The following is a 15,504-nucleotide window of genomic DNA, read 5'->3' as shown; positions in this document are numbered from 1 at the left end:
AGGGAATAGCCCCCCCTTCCAGCTTCAGTCAAAAGGATCAGACATACAGACAGCTGGCTTCCCTCTGGCGGCAGAATATCTGGGAAATCATGGGGTTGTATCTAACGTTTTTATTTATTAGCCCCAACCCAAAGCAACTTACAAACAAGTGAGCAAGTCCCAGGTCACATCCATACCACAGATCTAACACACATTTCGAGTATATAGATTCCCCCCTGCCCAAGAACTACAGTTCCCAGCAGCCTTAAGAAACAGCAGTTCCCAGGATTCTTTGGGGGAAGCTGTGTGGTATGGGTGTGGCCCTAATCAGAGTAGACCCACTAAAATTAACCAGCCTGACTTAGGTCTATTGATTTCAATGGGCCTACTCTGACTACAACGCCCAGTTTACGAGGGCATCCCTAGAGCACCCAGTGGGCAACCCTTTTCTGCCAAAGGGCCACCTGCCAGAGGTAGGTGGGGCCAAAGACAAGTGGGCGGAGCTATGAATGTAAATATTACCTTTGGGTGCAGTAGGCTGGCTTCCACACACAGAGTCTGAATTTGTGCATTTACATATTTCAACACGCCCAACGGAATGTTGCGAAGTCCCAAAAACATTTCAGCTGTACACAAGTATAAATATCTGTACATTTTCCAGCAGAGTAGCAAAACCATTGACGTTACATGAAAACACTATGTACAAGTCATGATTGTATTTCTTCTGCAAAAGTACAAAATAAAAACCCCACGCTCCCCTCTGCTGGTTTCACACCCAGCAGAACACTTCAGGATCACAACAAAATGCCTTGCTTGGTGAACATACAAAAATAAAAGTTAAAGGAGGAATAGGAACCTGATTCTGACGAAGAGCTTCATGTGACCAAAAACATTGGCCACATCACAGTGGAGCATGCGCATACAGCATGCATAGATATGCTCAAACAGTATCATCCTTGTTCATTATTATGAATCAGATTTCTTACCTGCCTCTCCCCTAAAGTCCCAAGGTTAAGGTCACAGCCTGAGATCTTAGAAGGCAACTGCCAGTCTGAGTAGGCAAGGCTGAGCTGGGTTTGTTCTGCTGCAAGTTTCTAGGTTCCGGCCACCTTATTCTGCCACATGCAATTTCAGTAGACATTGGCCAACCTACTTCCAAGCGTTATTTCCACCGTCACAAGGACTAGAAACTCTCACACCGCTGGTGTTTTCGAATGGAAGCAGTTATCCCCGAGATTTTCAAGATGCAGAACTCTGCACCCCCATTTCTTTGCACGCCGACAGCCTGGCAAATCAATTTCACACAGTCTTAGGGCAAATCTACACTGTACATTTAAAGTGCATCCCATACATGTTTCAACCAAGGTGGGTTGGATGTGTTGTGGATAAGGAGATTCTAAGAATGTCAGGCTTCTGGTTGGGGGGAAGTCATCTAGTTTTTCCAACTGTGATGGTGAAAAGGGGGGGGGGGGCAACCTGCGGCCTTCCAACTGCTGTGAGACCCATCAGCCCTGGCCAGTATGGCCCAACAGTCAAGAAGATGGGAGTTGAATAACTTCTAGAAGGCCACATGCTCATCTCTGCTTTAAAATGGGTGTTTTTAACACTGATCAGATCCATTTCTCATCAGATCTTGGAAGGCAACAGAGGTACCTGGAAAACAAACTTGGATCCACAGGAAGAGACAAAAAGAAAAGAGGGTACCTGATGATATTCTAGTCCATGGGGGCGGCATAAATGAAAATTTGACAGAAATGTACTCTGCGAGCGAGTCAGCTGCCATCCCACTCTCTCTGTTTAAATACCTGCCAGGAAGATGCAGTGGAACAAATTCAATGCATTACGGTCCCCGATTACTTGGTAGAACTTCTAATATATATATGAAATATATATATCCTTTGCTTCTAATATATATATGAAATATATATATCCACCATCCTTTGCTTTCATTTAAGGACAGTTTTAACAACTGCAGAACAAACTGCCTCAACTGAACAGTCCCCAACACCTTTGGTGAGTGGTGCGAGTTGCTTTATCGAGGGACTGATATCTGCATTTGCTCGGAGAAACTTTCAGCTATACAGCTCCCCAAAGCTTTGTAACCCATGAGAGTCCTGCTCAGAATAGAGACCTATTAAGAATGAATAGACACAAGTAACTTAGGTTCACTAATTTTGATGAGTCTACTGGGAGTAAAAGTAAGTTGGATACAATCATCCGTGCCTGTCCCTTACAGCTACGTGAACCCGTTTCTGTGGATTAGCAATAAAAAGTAACGGGCAGGCTGAGGCTGCTGGTCAGAGTCAGAACTCAAAGACTCCGGATGTCCTCTGCTCAGCTGTCTCTTGATGTTGTTCTGTTTGCAACAAGCTTGTGCAACAGAACACTCCTGAGCAATCAAAGGGCATTGCACTTTGCACAATTTCAAGGTGAGCATCAAAGGTGCTTCCCTGGCAGCCCTTCCCTTCTGCACTTGAGGGGAACAGAAGATGGAAGACATGGAGGCAGAGAGAGAAAGAAAAGCACTCATCCTCCCAGACTTTGGTGGGTTAGCAACCACCCGAGTAACTTAGCAGGCATCTGCCATCAATCATTGGACTGATACATGCTTCCCCTTAAACATTTTGACATTCCACTCAGCATTGCACCACAAAACCTCCGAGGAAAATGTACACATTCAAAATGCAAGCTGGCCAAATTATTCCCCTGCTGGAAATGTAATTCGATTTCCAGAAGTGAAACTGAGGAAAACTATAGCAGCGCGAAAAAGAAAAAAAGTTCTGATAATGATGAAAAAGAAGGAGGGGTGAAGATCTGCGTGCCTCTGTGCAAATCATTTCCTGTTTCCGAGTCTGGCACTAGTGAAGAAGAGTTTCCTTTACACGGGGTAAACAATTAAAAATTGTATTTCTTTATTCTACAAATGTACAAGCAAAAACAAAAACAAAAATCCCATCCAGAGTAGAAGATTTAAATACAAACAAGAGAAAAGAAAAAAGAATCATTTCCAAAACTGTACCATTCAAGTTCGTTGGGATTTTGTTTTCTTGTTTTGCCTTTTCTTTTCTTCTTTTTGCAAAAAAGAGTCCTTGGCTATTCAGATTAATTCCAATCCTTGAAATGGAATCGCAGTGACTTTTTGTGCCAGATCCAGGAAGAACGTTTTTCACATATGCAGGTGACATCCTGCAAAAAACAAACACACACCCCTCCCCCCGAGAGGAGTGCATTTGCACGGCGAGCGCTTGTCCACACGCTTGCCAACCGCTTCAGCAGAAAAGCAAAGTGTTCGCTTCCCCTCTGGCTTCTCCCCGTCTCCTTCCTGCACTGCTTCGCCTTACGCTTTAGAACTTCAAACTGAAGCCTGGTCCTGCGGCTGATGCCCCTTGGTTTGTGGTCGTAAGATGGAAGCCAGTGTCCTTCAGGTCGTCGTCACCCTAGAATGACAAAGCAGATATGCGAACTTAAGATGTTTCACTAGCCAACAGTCGGCTGCAGATAAGGAGATTCTAAGAATGCCAGGCCTTCTGAATAGTGGATATTTCAAAACAGACAAAAGGAAGGACTTCGTCACACAGTGCGTAGTGAACTTACAAGATGGGAGCTGCCAGTTTAAGATGACTTGAGAAGGGAATGAGGCTTATGAGTCGAAGAGGGGAGCTCATGCAACAGCTAGCAAGCTGTGATGGTTATAGGCACACACAGGTTTGCAACTGTGTACCAGTCTGTGGGAAAAGGACAACTGTTCTCAGGCCCTGCTTGTGGACTTCCCACAGGCCATGGTGAGGAAGAAGATGATGGACTACAGAGGCCTTTTGGTCTGATCCAAAAGGCTCTATCTCATATATATTCTTTAAGCGTTCCACAAAGCAACAGCGCCACCTGCTGGCAGATAAGGCCTGCGCCGGTTGCAAACCTACCAAGCCAAATGCAGCCACTGTCTGGGACTGGGGGGAAAAACAAGATAGACGGGATAGTGCCTGGGTAGGCAAAGGAAGGCCCAGGGGCCGGATTCAGCCCAATCACCTTTTAAATCCAGCCCGCGAATGGTCCAGGAATCAGCGTGTTTTTACATGAGTAGAATGTGTCCTTTTATTTAAAATGCATCTCTGGGTTATTTGTGGGGCCTGCCTGGTGTTTTTACACAAGTAGAATGTGTGCATTTATTTAAAATGCATCTCTGGGTTATTTGTGGGGCATGGGAATTCGTTCTCTCCCCCCCCCCCATATAGTCCGACCCCCCACAAAGTCTGAGGGACAGTGGACTGGCCCCCTGCTGAAAGTTTGCTGACCCCTGAGATAGTGGTTGCAATATGAGCACTAGCAGTGGGCACAGCACTGAGTTTTTAACTGCTGCCAGCCATCTCTGAAGGAGAGATGAAGGAGGCGGCTTGCTATCTCTGATCCTTAGGACTGATTGAAACAGGGTTTTTTCTATACGCCAAGAGGAGTGCTCTGTCACTGAGCTATGTAACAGGCCCTTCTTCCTGTTAACAGCGTTGCTGGAGAAGGGCGATAGCTCAGTGGCAGAGAATCTACCCTGTACGCAGAAGGTTCCTGGTTCAATCCCAGCTGGCATCTCCTAGTAGGGAAAGGAATGCCCCATGCCTGAACCCTCTGAAAACTGCTGTCAGTGTAGACCAGTGTTTCTCGAACGTGGGTCTCCAGCTGTTGTTGGGAGTACAAGTCCCATCATGCCTGGCCACTGGTCCTGCTGTAAGTCCAAATATCTGGAGGGCATCACATTGGGGCAAGGATGGTCTGCATAATTTGTAGAAAGAGGTGGCACATGGTGATTTTGAAAAGGGTGAAGTTGGTTCCAGGAAAACTGTGTTCCACCTCTCCTTCCTGGCTTAGGAGCACCTGGTTCTGCTCTTGCTTGGAAGGACGCAAGATGAGCGTTCAAAACTGTTCTTCCCCCCTGGTACAGCCCAGAGAAGGAAGATTGTGACTTCCTCCTCTTTAAAAAGAAAAAGGAAACCAAGCACACCCAGAGCTTCTTCACCTGGTTACGTCATCTGGGTCAAAGAATGAGAACATAAAATTGACATAACGTACAGATAAAGGGGACGCGGGTGGCGCTGTGGGTTAAACCACAGAGCCTAGGATTTGCCGATCAGAAGGTTGGCAGTTCGAATCCCCGCGACGGGGTGAGCTCCCGTTGCTCGGTCCCTGCTCCTGCCAACCTAGCAGTTCAAAAGCACGTCAAAGTGCAAGTAGATAAATAGGTACCGCTCCGGCGGGAAGGTAAACGGCGTTTCCGTGCACTGCTCTGGTTCGCCAGAAGCGGCTTAGTCCTGCTGGCCACATGACCCAGAAGCTGTATGCCAGCTCCCTTGGCCAATAAAGCGAGATGAGCGCCGCAACCCCAGAGTCAGCCACGACTGGACCTAATGGTCAGGGGTCCCTTTACCTTTACCTTTACAAATAAAGGGGGAGTTATGTTGGAAGCATTATAGACTTAAAGTGTACCATCTTCCACCTTGGGTTTTCCTTTTCGAAAATTTCAATAAGGTCCAGAAACCTGTTCTCTTTTAAAACACAGGCCTTTTTAGGATGGTGAATTTTTACACAGAGCTTCGCCGACTACAAGGAAGCTTACCAGCTGACTGTATCCTAAGCCCCCCTCTGGCGGCCGTGGACTCGTCCCACGTTTCACTCGCTGCTGTTCACTTTTTGCTGGCCATGTCGGAAACATGGATGGCTCGATGGGCAGCGGCGTCTCCTGGAAATACTCGTGCTTCAAGCCGTCTTCAGCGGTGATCCTTCTGCCTGGGTAGTACGTCAGGAACCTGGAAAAGGGTTAGCACAATGAGCTGATGGGAATGACAAAGAAAATGAATTTCAGAAGGAGAGGTGAGCCAGAGTGGGCAAGTATGAACCGTAGCCACCCTGCAATGCCAAGCTGCCTCTATTTTATCTGGAAGAGAGCTCACTGAAAGCCCTTTTAGAAAAAAAGCAAAGCGGGGCCCAGAACTTCAAATTCTCATGTCTGACGATTTGCTCGCTGTGCTGGAAAAAAGTAGCAGGCAGCTTCGGGCAGAAAAACGCGGGTGAGCATGAAGTCGGATGCCGCCAAAGAATATTTTTTTTGCAAATTGTTCACTTAGCACAATTTCATACACCACTTCACTCCCCACCGGGAAGAATTGCTATGGCATGGCATCTGGTGTGTGTGTGTGTGTGTGTGTGTGTGTAGCAATCACAATGTGCCTCAAGGTCGGGTGGGTTAGGGTCAGAACCTTACCCAAGCGGCTCAATTTTCCCTGCAACGCTGGGTTGCATCTGCCTTTTGAATGTGGTGCTATTCATAGAGGATAAGGCTATTATCAATGGCTACTAGCCATGATCACTGTGTTCTCTCTGTGCTGCCTATTTATTTATTCATTAACTAGCAGAAAGTACGCAGCATTGCTCAGGAATTCTAATAAACAAAGAAACCGCACTGAGATTCATTAACGGATATAATGCGATTTGCTGGTCTCCTGCCAAATTTGGTTAAAACCAGTCAGACCGCCATCTTGATTCAACATGGCACCCAATAGTATCCAAACATAGATAGATCAAAACCCAGCCCTTCATCTCAGGGACCATTGTGCCAAAGCGGGTGGCGGCGTATCTACAGGTGTCTAAATCAGTGCCGTTTGAAAAGGTTCAGTCCACCATCTTGACTCAGAATGGTGTCCAACAGTATTAGAACAGAGATTGAAACCCACTCCTACATCTTAGGAACCATCACGCCAAACTGGGTGGCCATAACTTCAGGAGTGTCTGAATGCAGAGAACAGACAGACAAACAACTTTCCAAATTATACAGTATATTTCACAGCATGATTGTAATACAGTAGTACCTCAGGTTAAGAACTTAATTCATTCCGGAGGTCCGTTCTTAACCTGAAACTGTTCTTAAACTGAAGCACCACTTTAGCTAATGGGGCCTCCCGCTGCCGCCGCACGATTTCTGTTCTTATCCTGAATAAAAGTTCTTAACCCGAGGTACTATTTCTGGGTTAGTGGAGTCTGTAACCTGAAGCGTCTGTAACCTGAAGCATCTGTAACCCAAGGTACCACTGTAAAACCTCAAAGCAGTTTACTCTTGGAGGGAGCTGAATACCAGCTGCTGGGAATTACAAATAGGGAAAGTGGACTGGAGGGGCCTGATCCAAAAGGCCTCTTCTAATGTTCTAATTCATGGTTCTCTCCTTGGACAGCTTTAAAAGGGGATTTGATGGAGGACGGCTAGTCATGAAGGCTATGGTCTACCTCCTCCTGTACTGGGCTGGCCACTATGAGAACAGGATGCTGGACTAGATGGGTCTTTGGTCTGATCCAGCAGGGCTCATCTTACGTTTTTGATATTCTTATGGACTTACTTATTCATGAGATCAAATCCCTGGTCTGAGAGGAGTGCCCCAAACCGCTTGCGGAGGTTGTTGTAAGGATATTCCGTGAACGTCATCTTCTTCACTGCCGGCAGCTCGTTATATCCAGGCCAGATTTTCTCACTGGGGGTTCCCAGATCCTTCCAGAAAGAATTATGAAAAACCATGTAAGGAAGCTGGCTTAAAATGGCTCAACCCCCCTTCTCCCCTTGCCCCAGTCAGTATGATACTAGCAAGGATTGTCTGTGGACAAAAATAGTGGAGATCAAGATAATGGAATAAGGATCGTAGACAAAATGAGAACAAAAGTTTTGAAAAACCAGGAAGTATCATCCCATTTGGGCGATATATTGTTAGGAACTTTTGTGGCTTTTGGTATGCATCTGTTGCTAGTGACTTGGGCTTCTGTTACTGAAAATCCAATCTGACCTCAGCCAGCCCCTACCTTAAAACATACAACCAGTCCAGAGGAAGGCATGGTCTGTCAGCTTCTTCTTCCTCCTCCTCCTCCTCTGAGTCAGTATGGCCTTTATAGAACTCAGCAGGATGGAGGGCGAGGACAAAACTCGAGTGAGTTGTCATTGGCTCCAGCCCTATAATACTGTTAGGGCTCCTTGCCTTACACCCTAAAAGTATCTACCATGGGGTACCAAAAGCCACCGCTCAGCTAGTAAAAAAATTAAGACTCACTGCATTTCTTTGTGGGTTGGGGAAATACAGTAGTACCTCGGGTTAAGAACTTAATTTGTTCCGGAGGTCCGTTCTTAACCTGAAACTGTTCTTAACCTGAGGCACCACTTTAGCTAATGGGGCCTCCTGCTGCCGCCGCGCCGCCAGAGCATGATTTCTGTTCTCATCCTGAAGCAAAGTTCTTAACCCGAGGTAATATTTCTGGGTTAGTGGAGTCTGTAAGATGAAGCGTCTGTAACCCGAGGTACCACTGTAGTTTCCTTCTTCTGCAGTTAGTACATGAACAAAGGGGGGCCCACTAGAAGGGTTTGCTCGCCCACAAGGAATTTCTAGCTGCCTACAGCTCCCTAGTGAGTCACTAAATGCATGTCTGTGCCATCCAGACCATGTCAGGTGGAGAGCATGACACCGAAAGCCTGCCAAGCTAGTTGCTTATCAACAAAGGAAGCACACTGGATCGAAAAGCAAGCATCTTATTTTTCGACCCACTGGGGGCCAGAATATCATCAAGTGAAAAACAGGGAATTAACAACATCTCTTTAGGGGGCCTTTGCAGCAGAAAAGAGAAAGCTAGCACCTATTTTGTTTTGTTTTGTTTGGCATTACGCAAATATATGATGAGTGGCAGTGTGTGTGTTTGTGCGACGGTTTAAGGGCATACCTTGAAAACTTTGTTAATTTGGTCAATATCCGACTTCCCTGGAAACAGCGGCTTCTGGGTTAAGAGCTCTCCGAATATGCAACCCACGGACCACATGTCGACGGCTGTGGAATATTCCTGGAAGGCAGGACAATAAGAAATTAAGTTAGTTGCTTAATTTTGTGGGCCACCAAGCATGGCTGCCTTGGTCAAGGCAGGTCAGTATGGTGTGGCATGCAGGCATGTGAAGATTTCTGGAACAAGGAAGGGTTTTTTGTTTTCGTTTTGCAGCATGGGGAGCGGAGAGTCCACAGCAACAATTCCGAAACTGTGCTGCTGAGTGGGTGAGGTTGAAAAGGTACCGTATTTTTCAGTCTATAGGACACACCCGACCATAGGACGCACCTTGTTTTAGAGGGGGAGAACAAGGAAAAAAAATTCTCCCCCTCTCTGTTCCATTTCTCCTCCCGCTTAGCTGAAGGGGCACTTACTCTTCAGTGAAGGCAACCCGAAGCCTCCAGAGCGCAGCGGGAGCTCCTGACCCCTCTCACTCTCCAGGCTTCAGCAAAAGCAACGTGAAGCCTCCAGAGAGCGGCGGGAGCGCTCCCACTGCGCTTCAGAGGCTTCGCGTTGCTATCGCTGAAGCCAAGTAGCCTGCATTCGCGCCATAAGCCGCACACACATTTCCCCTTAATTTTTGGAGGGGAAAATGTGTGTCTTATAGAGCAAAAAATATGGTAAGTCACGATGGCAGGTTATCATTTGGCACTTGAGTCTAGCAGCGTCCATTTTCTCCACTTATTCCAACCCCACCGCACCCCAATATATGGGTGGGTTCATCATCTTGAGGGAAGGGAGATGCAAACGTCCCAGATTTGTGCTTTGTTTTAAAATACAGGGAAAAGATGGCCAAGGGTGAATATTATAGAGGTTTATAAAACTTTGAGGTCACTCAACTTAATAAGGAAAACCAGCCAAGCGAGTGCCACTCGTCAGCTGCACGGTACATTCGGCCACGATAAATGTTAAAATGGGAATGATGAAAAATAGCTGCCTTTGGAAACTCCCAGGCAGGAAAGGCTATCAGTCACAAACCTTGGCTCCAAGTAGCAGCTCAGGCGCCCTGTACCACAATGTCACGACGACGGGGGTATACGGCTTCAGAGGCGATCCGTACTCTCGGGCCAGCCCAAAGTCTCCAACCTGGTGAGAAAGAAATGGAATAGCGTAAGAACTGCCTGGGCAAATGGGACCACAAGCTAAATTCTATATATGGTTTTCGGCAGCAGTCAGCTCGATTCCCCTAGAAAGCCACGAGCTTTTTGTATCACTGTCCTGGCTTCTGTTTGAGCAAGGCGCTTGTTTCTAAGCCTTTAAAGCCCTCAAACTGTCTGAGAAGAGGATCTCATAAAGATTGCATCCCGGCAAGTCCACTCACTCTGTCTGGTAATAGAGAGGTACGCTTTTACATTGGTGGAACCAGTATTGTGAAATACAGTGGTACCTCGGGTTAAGTACTTAATGAGCCAGTGTGGTGTAGTGGTTAAGAGCGGTAGTCTCGTAATCTGGGGAACCGGGTTCGAGTCTCCACTCCTCCACATGCAGCTGCTGGGTGACCTTGGGCCAGTCACACTTCTTTGAAGTCTCCCAGCCCCACTCACCTCACAGAGTGTTTGTTGTGGGGGAGGAAGGGAAAGGAGAATGTTAGCCGCTTTGAGACTCCTTAAAGGGAGTGAAAGGCGGGATATCAAATCCAAACTCTTCTTCTTCTTCTTAATTCGTTCCGGAGGTCCGTTCTTAACCTGAAACTGTTCTTAACCTGAAGTACCACTTTAGCTAATGGGGCCTTCTGCTGCCGCCGCGCCGCTGGAGCACGACTTCTGTTCTCATCCTGAAGCAAAGTTCTTAACCTGAGGTACTATTTCTGGGCTAGTGGAGTCTGTAAGATGAAGCGTATGTAACTTGAAGTGTATGTAACCCGAGATACCACTGTACTCTTTCTGCTGAAATATCAGAGGCCCCTATTTTGCCAGCTCTTTGAAGGTGAGGGTTGTTCAAGTAGAGGCTGGACAACCTATTGCCAGGGATGCTGTAGCGGCAAGATACCTATTAGGAGCAGGTAGTGTGCTGGATAAACCTCTAAATACCCTATCAACTCTAAAATTCTGCAGTGTCACCAAATGAAGCCAGACCCCACTGGTGGTGGTTGGGTTCTCTCGCAGCTTTGGACAATCACCGTGAATGTTTTATAGAAACGAAGGGCATACAGCTTAATAAATAAATGCAATAAATACCATATGATTTTACGTTGCTTTTGGAAAAATAACAACCCTGGATGGGTCAAAATGTACTCTGCAGAGAGCCTGCCATGAACACATCTGACTGCTTGCAACAGCTTCAGAAAGTTGGCTCTTACTTTTAAGATGCCAGCGTGGCTCAATAGCAGGTTGGAGGTTTTCAAGTCTCGATGAAGAATCCAGTTATCGTGAAGATGCTTGACCCCTCGCAACAGTTGAATCATCAAGGTTTTCACTTCCCCTGAAATAAACAACAGCAGAGTTCCTAAAGAGGTGGTGAAAGAAGTCAAGACCCACCCGTGCCTTTGTCACCCTGGTAAGCTTAAGTTTATTTCAAGTCTGTTTAGAATTCGAGAAACGCCACAAACCTGGCAAGAATGGCTGTTTCATCGTTTCCATGAGGCTCTTGAGATCGTGCTCCACGTAATTCATTACAATATATATCTTGTCCATGTTGCTGCCGACGACAATTTCCTGGAAACCGAAATGAGACGCACCAGTGATCCTAAAGGCCATAGATACCACTGGATGACTGCAGGGTTTAATTCATAATTTCCTTCCTTCATTCTTTGCACTTACTTACATCTCACTCAAGTGTATGGGATTCCTTGCAGACTATGACTACCAGCCAAGCCAAGACATAACCAGATACTTGGGAAGATCTGGGGTATCAGCACACAGATACAAATTAACATATGCTAACATGTAATATGTTAACAGGTGTGGACTCTTTTTAATCAAAATGTCACTGGAGGCCAGCCAACTAGTTTCCCATCCAAACCACCCTGAATAAATTTGCTCCTCACCCCAGATCACTCCAAATTACCCCCAAATTTCCCAATGTATCCTGCTCCAAATAAACCCAGTTCCATTTCTCCCATTCAGTACCCTTTGAATGACCTCTAGATAAGGTCACTTTGAAATAATATTTCTCCAAATCCCTCCCCTATCCAGTAGCCTGGGATACAATTTACTTATCTCCTGAATTCATTACCTACCCAGAAACACTTAGGAGAGGAATCGGGACCATGCTTTAAATGCCCTGGTGATGCCTCTGCAGCCAAGTGCTTAAACACAAGGTTAGATAGAGAAAGGCTAGATAGAAATGTTTTTCTTCCTTTCTAGAACTTATCCAGTGAAGCTGAATGTTGGAAGATTCAGCACAGATAAAAGAAAGTACTTCTTCACACAGCGCCTAGTAAATACAATGGTATTCGCTGCCGCAGGAGGCAGGGCCACCAATTCGGATGGCTTTAAAATATTATTAGACACATTCCCAGAGGAAAGGGCTAGAAAAGGCTACTAGCCATATTGGCTTCTGCTCTGCTTCCATGGCTGGAGGCAGTAATATTTCTGAATACCAGGTTGCTGGAAGCCACAGGAAGCGGGAAAGTGCTCATGTGCTCAGGCCCTGCTTCTCTTTCAGGTCTCAAAAACAAATCAGCCATGTATCCCAGCTATGTAGTGCTAAACTAAGAACATAAAAAGCACCTTGCTGGCTCACGCCAATGGACCATCTATCCAGCCTCTGCTTGGAAGCTGTACTAGAGGTGCCAGTGGCCTGATCCACCACCCTCTTCTTACGTTTCCATAAAAGGCAATGTCCCCTTGCCTTGTGGGTGGAGGGGAAAGAGGCTTAAGTGATACGGAGCTACATATATAGGCTTCCACGCAAGGATGGTATGTATGCTGCAGGTTTGTTGGAACAAGGGGGAAGCCGCAAAATATAACCCTGGACAATTACAAGGCGCCCAGTTAACACGTCAACAGGCGATCAAGTGCTGGTGGCCTTACCCTGACAGTGACGATATTTGGGTGCTGGGCTTTCAAGATGGTGTTGATCTCCCTTAGAGAAGTAATGGGGAAACCTTCTTTCTCCTTCTCCATCTTCAGCCGCTTCAGCGCCACAATCTCATCTGGAAAGTATTTATCATTATAATTAGTATTATTATTAACTTACCTACTTATTTCAACCATTTATGCACCGCTTCGTTACTGTAGTCTCTAAGCGGTGCCATTGCTGAAGAAACAACAAACCTGTTTTTTTGTCTTTTGCTCTGTACACTACTCCGTATGTTCCCTCCTCGATCCGGTTTAGACACTGAAATTCCTCAACGCTACGACAGCCCTAGAGAGAGAATAAAAGTTGCATATGTACACAATTTCTCTTAATTTTCAAATTACTCTGCTTCTAGAAGTCAGGTGGAGGGGCAAGGAATTACGCAGGGCCACAAGACAATCCCTCTTAGGCCCTGTGTTTCCAATCCTATTTTTCACATTCATAGGCACTAGAAACTTTAAAAAAGAAAGAAATGGGGTGTGGGTAGTGGAGAGAGTCAATTCAAGCTCTATTCAAAGCACAGTGTAAGAGCCAGGGCCATCTATCATACAACTATCCTGAGTGGAGCTGTGCTCATCTCTGGTTTGAGCTGAAATCTGATTTTTTTAAAAACCCCAACTCCAAGGAAATAAGACACTAGAAATAATATTTGATAGCAGGAGTATGCAGGAGCTTGAGAAAGACTCATAATTGAAACAAGCTAGTTACATGAGATCCAGACGCAGGATGGGGTGAGTGGGTTGGGGTTTTTTTTGGTCATGTGGGATTTTGTCATGTTAATTTGTATTATTATAATATAGAAACTATATGGATATGTTTGGGTCTCTATATATTTGTGGTGTGGAGTACTGTTTTGAGGCTCTCGCAGACCCAGTTTGCATCCAATGCCAAGCCAAACCATGGTTTAGTGTGAATGAGAAAGTATGCAGATACACTTAGCAAAAAATGTGAGTGCTGTTCTCCTGCCCTCTGGTCTTGCTGCTGCTGCTGCTGCACTACCCAGAGCAAAGCTATGGTTTTGCTTAGGGTCACATCTGAACCAGGCTTACAGTGGTACCTCGGGTTACATACGCTTCAGGTTACATACGCTTCAGGTTACAGACTCCGCTAACTCAGAAATAGTACCTCGGGTTAAGAACTTTGCTTCAGGATAAGAACAGAAATTGTGCTCCGGCAGCGCAGTGGCAGCGGGAGGCCCCATTAGCTAAAGTGGTGCTTCGGGTTAAGAACAGTTTCAGGTTAAGAACGGACCTCCGGAACAAATTAAGTACGTAACCAGAGGTACCACTGTATACTGCTTCTTTCCCAGACAAACCACACGCAGCAAACCAAGAACAAACCTTGCCTGTGGCTTGTCTGGAGCAAGACAAATCATGAGCCCAGGTTTGGAAGTAATCTTAAGAAGAACCATGGCTTAGACCTGGGTAGCACAGTGGTAGGAGGGCCTGGGAAGGAACGGAATGGCTGCCTTTTTCGATTCCAGTAAGCAGGCCAGACACTTAGATTGCCCAATCCCAGTGGGCCATTGTGACAGGTGGGTACATGGGAGTCTCTGTTCATTCGGAGGTCAGCAAAAGACACCACTGGCTTGGCCTGGCCCCTCCCCAGGAAGGCCAGAGATCTGTGGCAGCCCCCTAACCTGAAGGGCGGGTAGATACTTGGGCAACTCTTGCTTCAGCTCCACAGGTGATGACACAGGTGAGTCAGGAAGGTAATCGCCCTCCGTCATCGTGTTGGATTGCGGGGTCCCCTCGCCAGCGTCTTCTTCCTCTCCTTCGCTCCCCACGGAATCCCGGTCAAACCTTGACTCTGCAACTTCAAACGTAAGAATCAAATCGTGGCAGGAAGCGGATGTTGGGGGATCCTCTCCCCCCTGAAGTTCAAAAGGAGAGTGCGAAGGAAACGTCCTGCTCTTGCCTCCGGCGCTCGGAGACAAACTGCCTCTGAGTGTGGAGCAGTGTTTCTCAAGCTGTGGGTCCCGAGATGTTGTTGGACTACAACTTCCATCATCCCTAACCAGCATGGCCAGTGGTCAGGGATGATGGGAGTTGTAGTCCAACAACATCTGGGGACCCACAGCTTGAGAACCACGGGTGCGGAGGCTTCATTTCAATATGATGGATTGTATCTGAGTTACAGACCCACTGAAATCAATGAACCTAAGTTACTCATTGCAAGTAGAACTAAGACTAGACACGATTCCCATGGCTATTCAATAGACCTATCCTTCCTGAATCCACCTGTTAACCATGTCTTGTGGCAGCAAGGTACACAAGTCAAATTATATACTGTGTAAAGCTTCTCCCCTTTTTGCCCTTCAAGAACCTGCAGCCAAGTCAGGCCAGGATCTATGTTCAGCGGCTGCCAAATATTTGTATCTGTCAGGGAGGAGGACGTTCCAGTTCAGGAGTGCAGAACTACCGTATTTTTCGCCCCATAGGACGCACCTAGTTTTTTGGGGGGAGAAATAAAGGGGGGGGAATATTCCCCCCCCCCCAGGCATGGGGCTCGCGCGGGGGAAGCCCGAGTTTCTCCCGACCCCAGCCCCCAGAACAGCCTGCTATCCGCAAGCTTAGGAAACCGCGCCAGTCTCCCCAGGCTTGCAGAGAGCTGTGCGAAGCCCAGGCGCGCTCTTCAACGCGCCCGAGGCTTCGGAATGCAGGCAGCTCTGCGCAA

At 46.7% G+C, this 15,504-nt stretch overlaps 1 protein-coding gene across 6 annotated transcripts in view; it reads right to left on the bottom strand.

Annotated features, from left to right (window-relative positions):
- Nucleotides 1-95: 95 nt before the first annotated feature.
- CDK11B (cyclin dependent kinase 11B) overlaps nt 96-15,504 on the bottom strand; it is a 36,691-nt gene continuing 21,282 nt past the window's right edge. For 4 of the 6 annotated variants that reach the window (XM_081016089.1, XM_081016091.1, XM_081016092.1 and 1 more), the window contains 10 exons: nt 14,468-14,643; nt 13,026-13,116; nt 12,783-12,904; nt 11,357-11,462; nt 11,108-11,229; nt 9,787-9,894; nt 8,713-8,829; nt 7,353-7,501; nt 5,582-5,771; nt 2,870-3,416 (listed from right to left, as the gene is read on the bottom strand). In XM_081016089.1, coding sequence (XP_080872215.1) covers nt 3,324-3,416; nt 5,582-5,771; nt 7,353-7,501; nt 8,713-8,829; nt 9,787-9,894; nt 11,108-11,229; nt 11,357-11,462; nt 12,783-12,904; nt 13,026-13,116; nt 14,468-14,643 — 1,274 coding nt within the window. In that variant the 3' untranslated portion in view covers nt 2,870-3,323. Of the gene's footprint in view, nt 1,785-2,869; nt 3,417-5,581; nt 5,772-7,352; nt 7,502-8,712; nt 8,830-9,786; nt 9,895-11,107; nt 11,230-11,356; nt 11,463-12,782; nt 12,905-13,025; nt 13,117-14,467; nt 14,644-15,504 lie in introns of those variants that run through there. The other 2 variants (XR_013989388.1, XM_081016090.1) reach the window with 2 other exon arrangements.

Source organism: Podarcis pityusensis (assembly GCF_964106645.2).
Source record: "Podarcis pityusensis genome assembly, chromosome: 8".
Classification (NCBI taxonomy): Eukaryota; Metazoa; Chordata; class Lepidosauria; order Squamata; family Lacertidae; genus Podarcis; species Podarcis pityusensis.
Note: the sequence above shows the minus strand (reverse complement) of the source record. Positions and strands in the feature narration are given on the sequence as shown.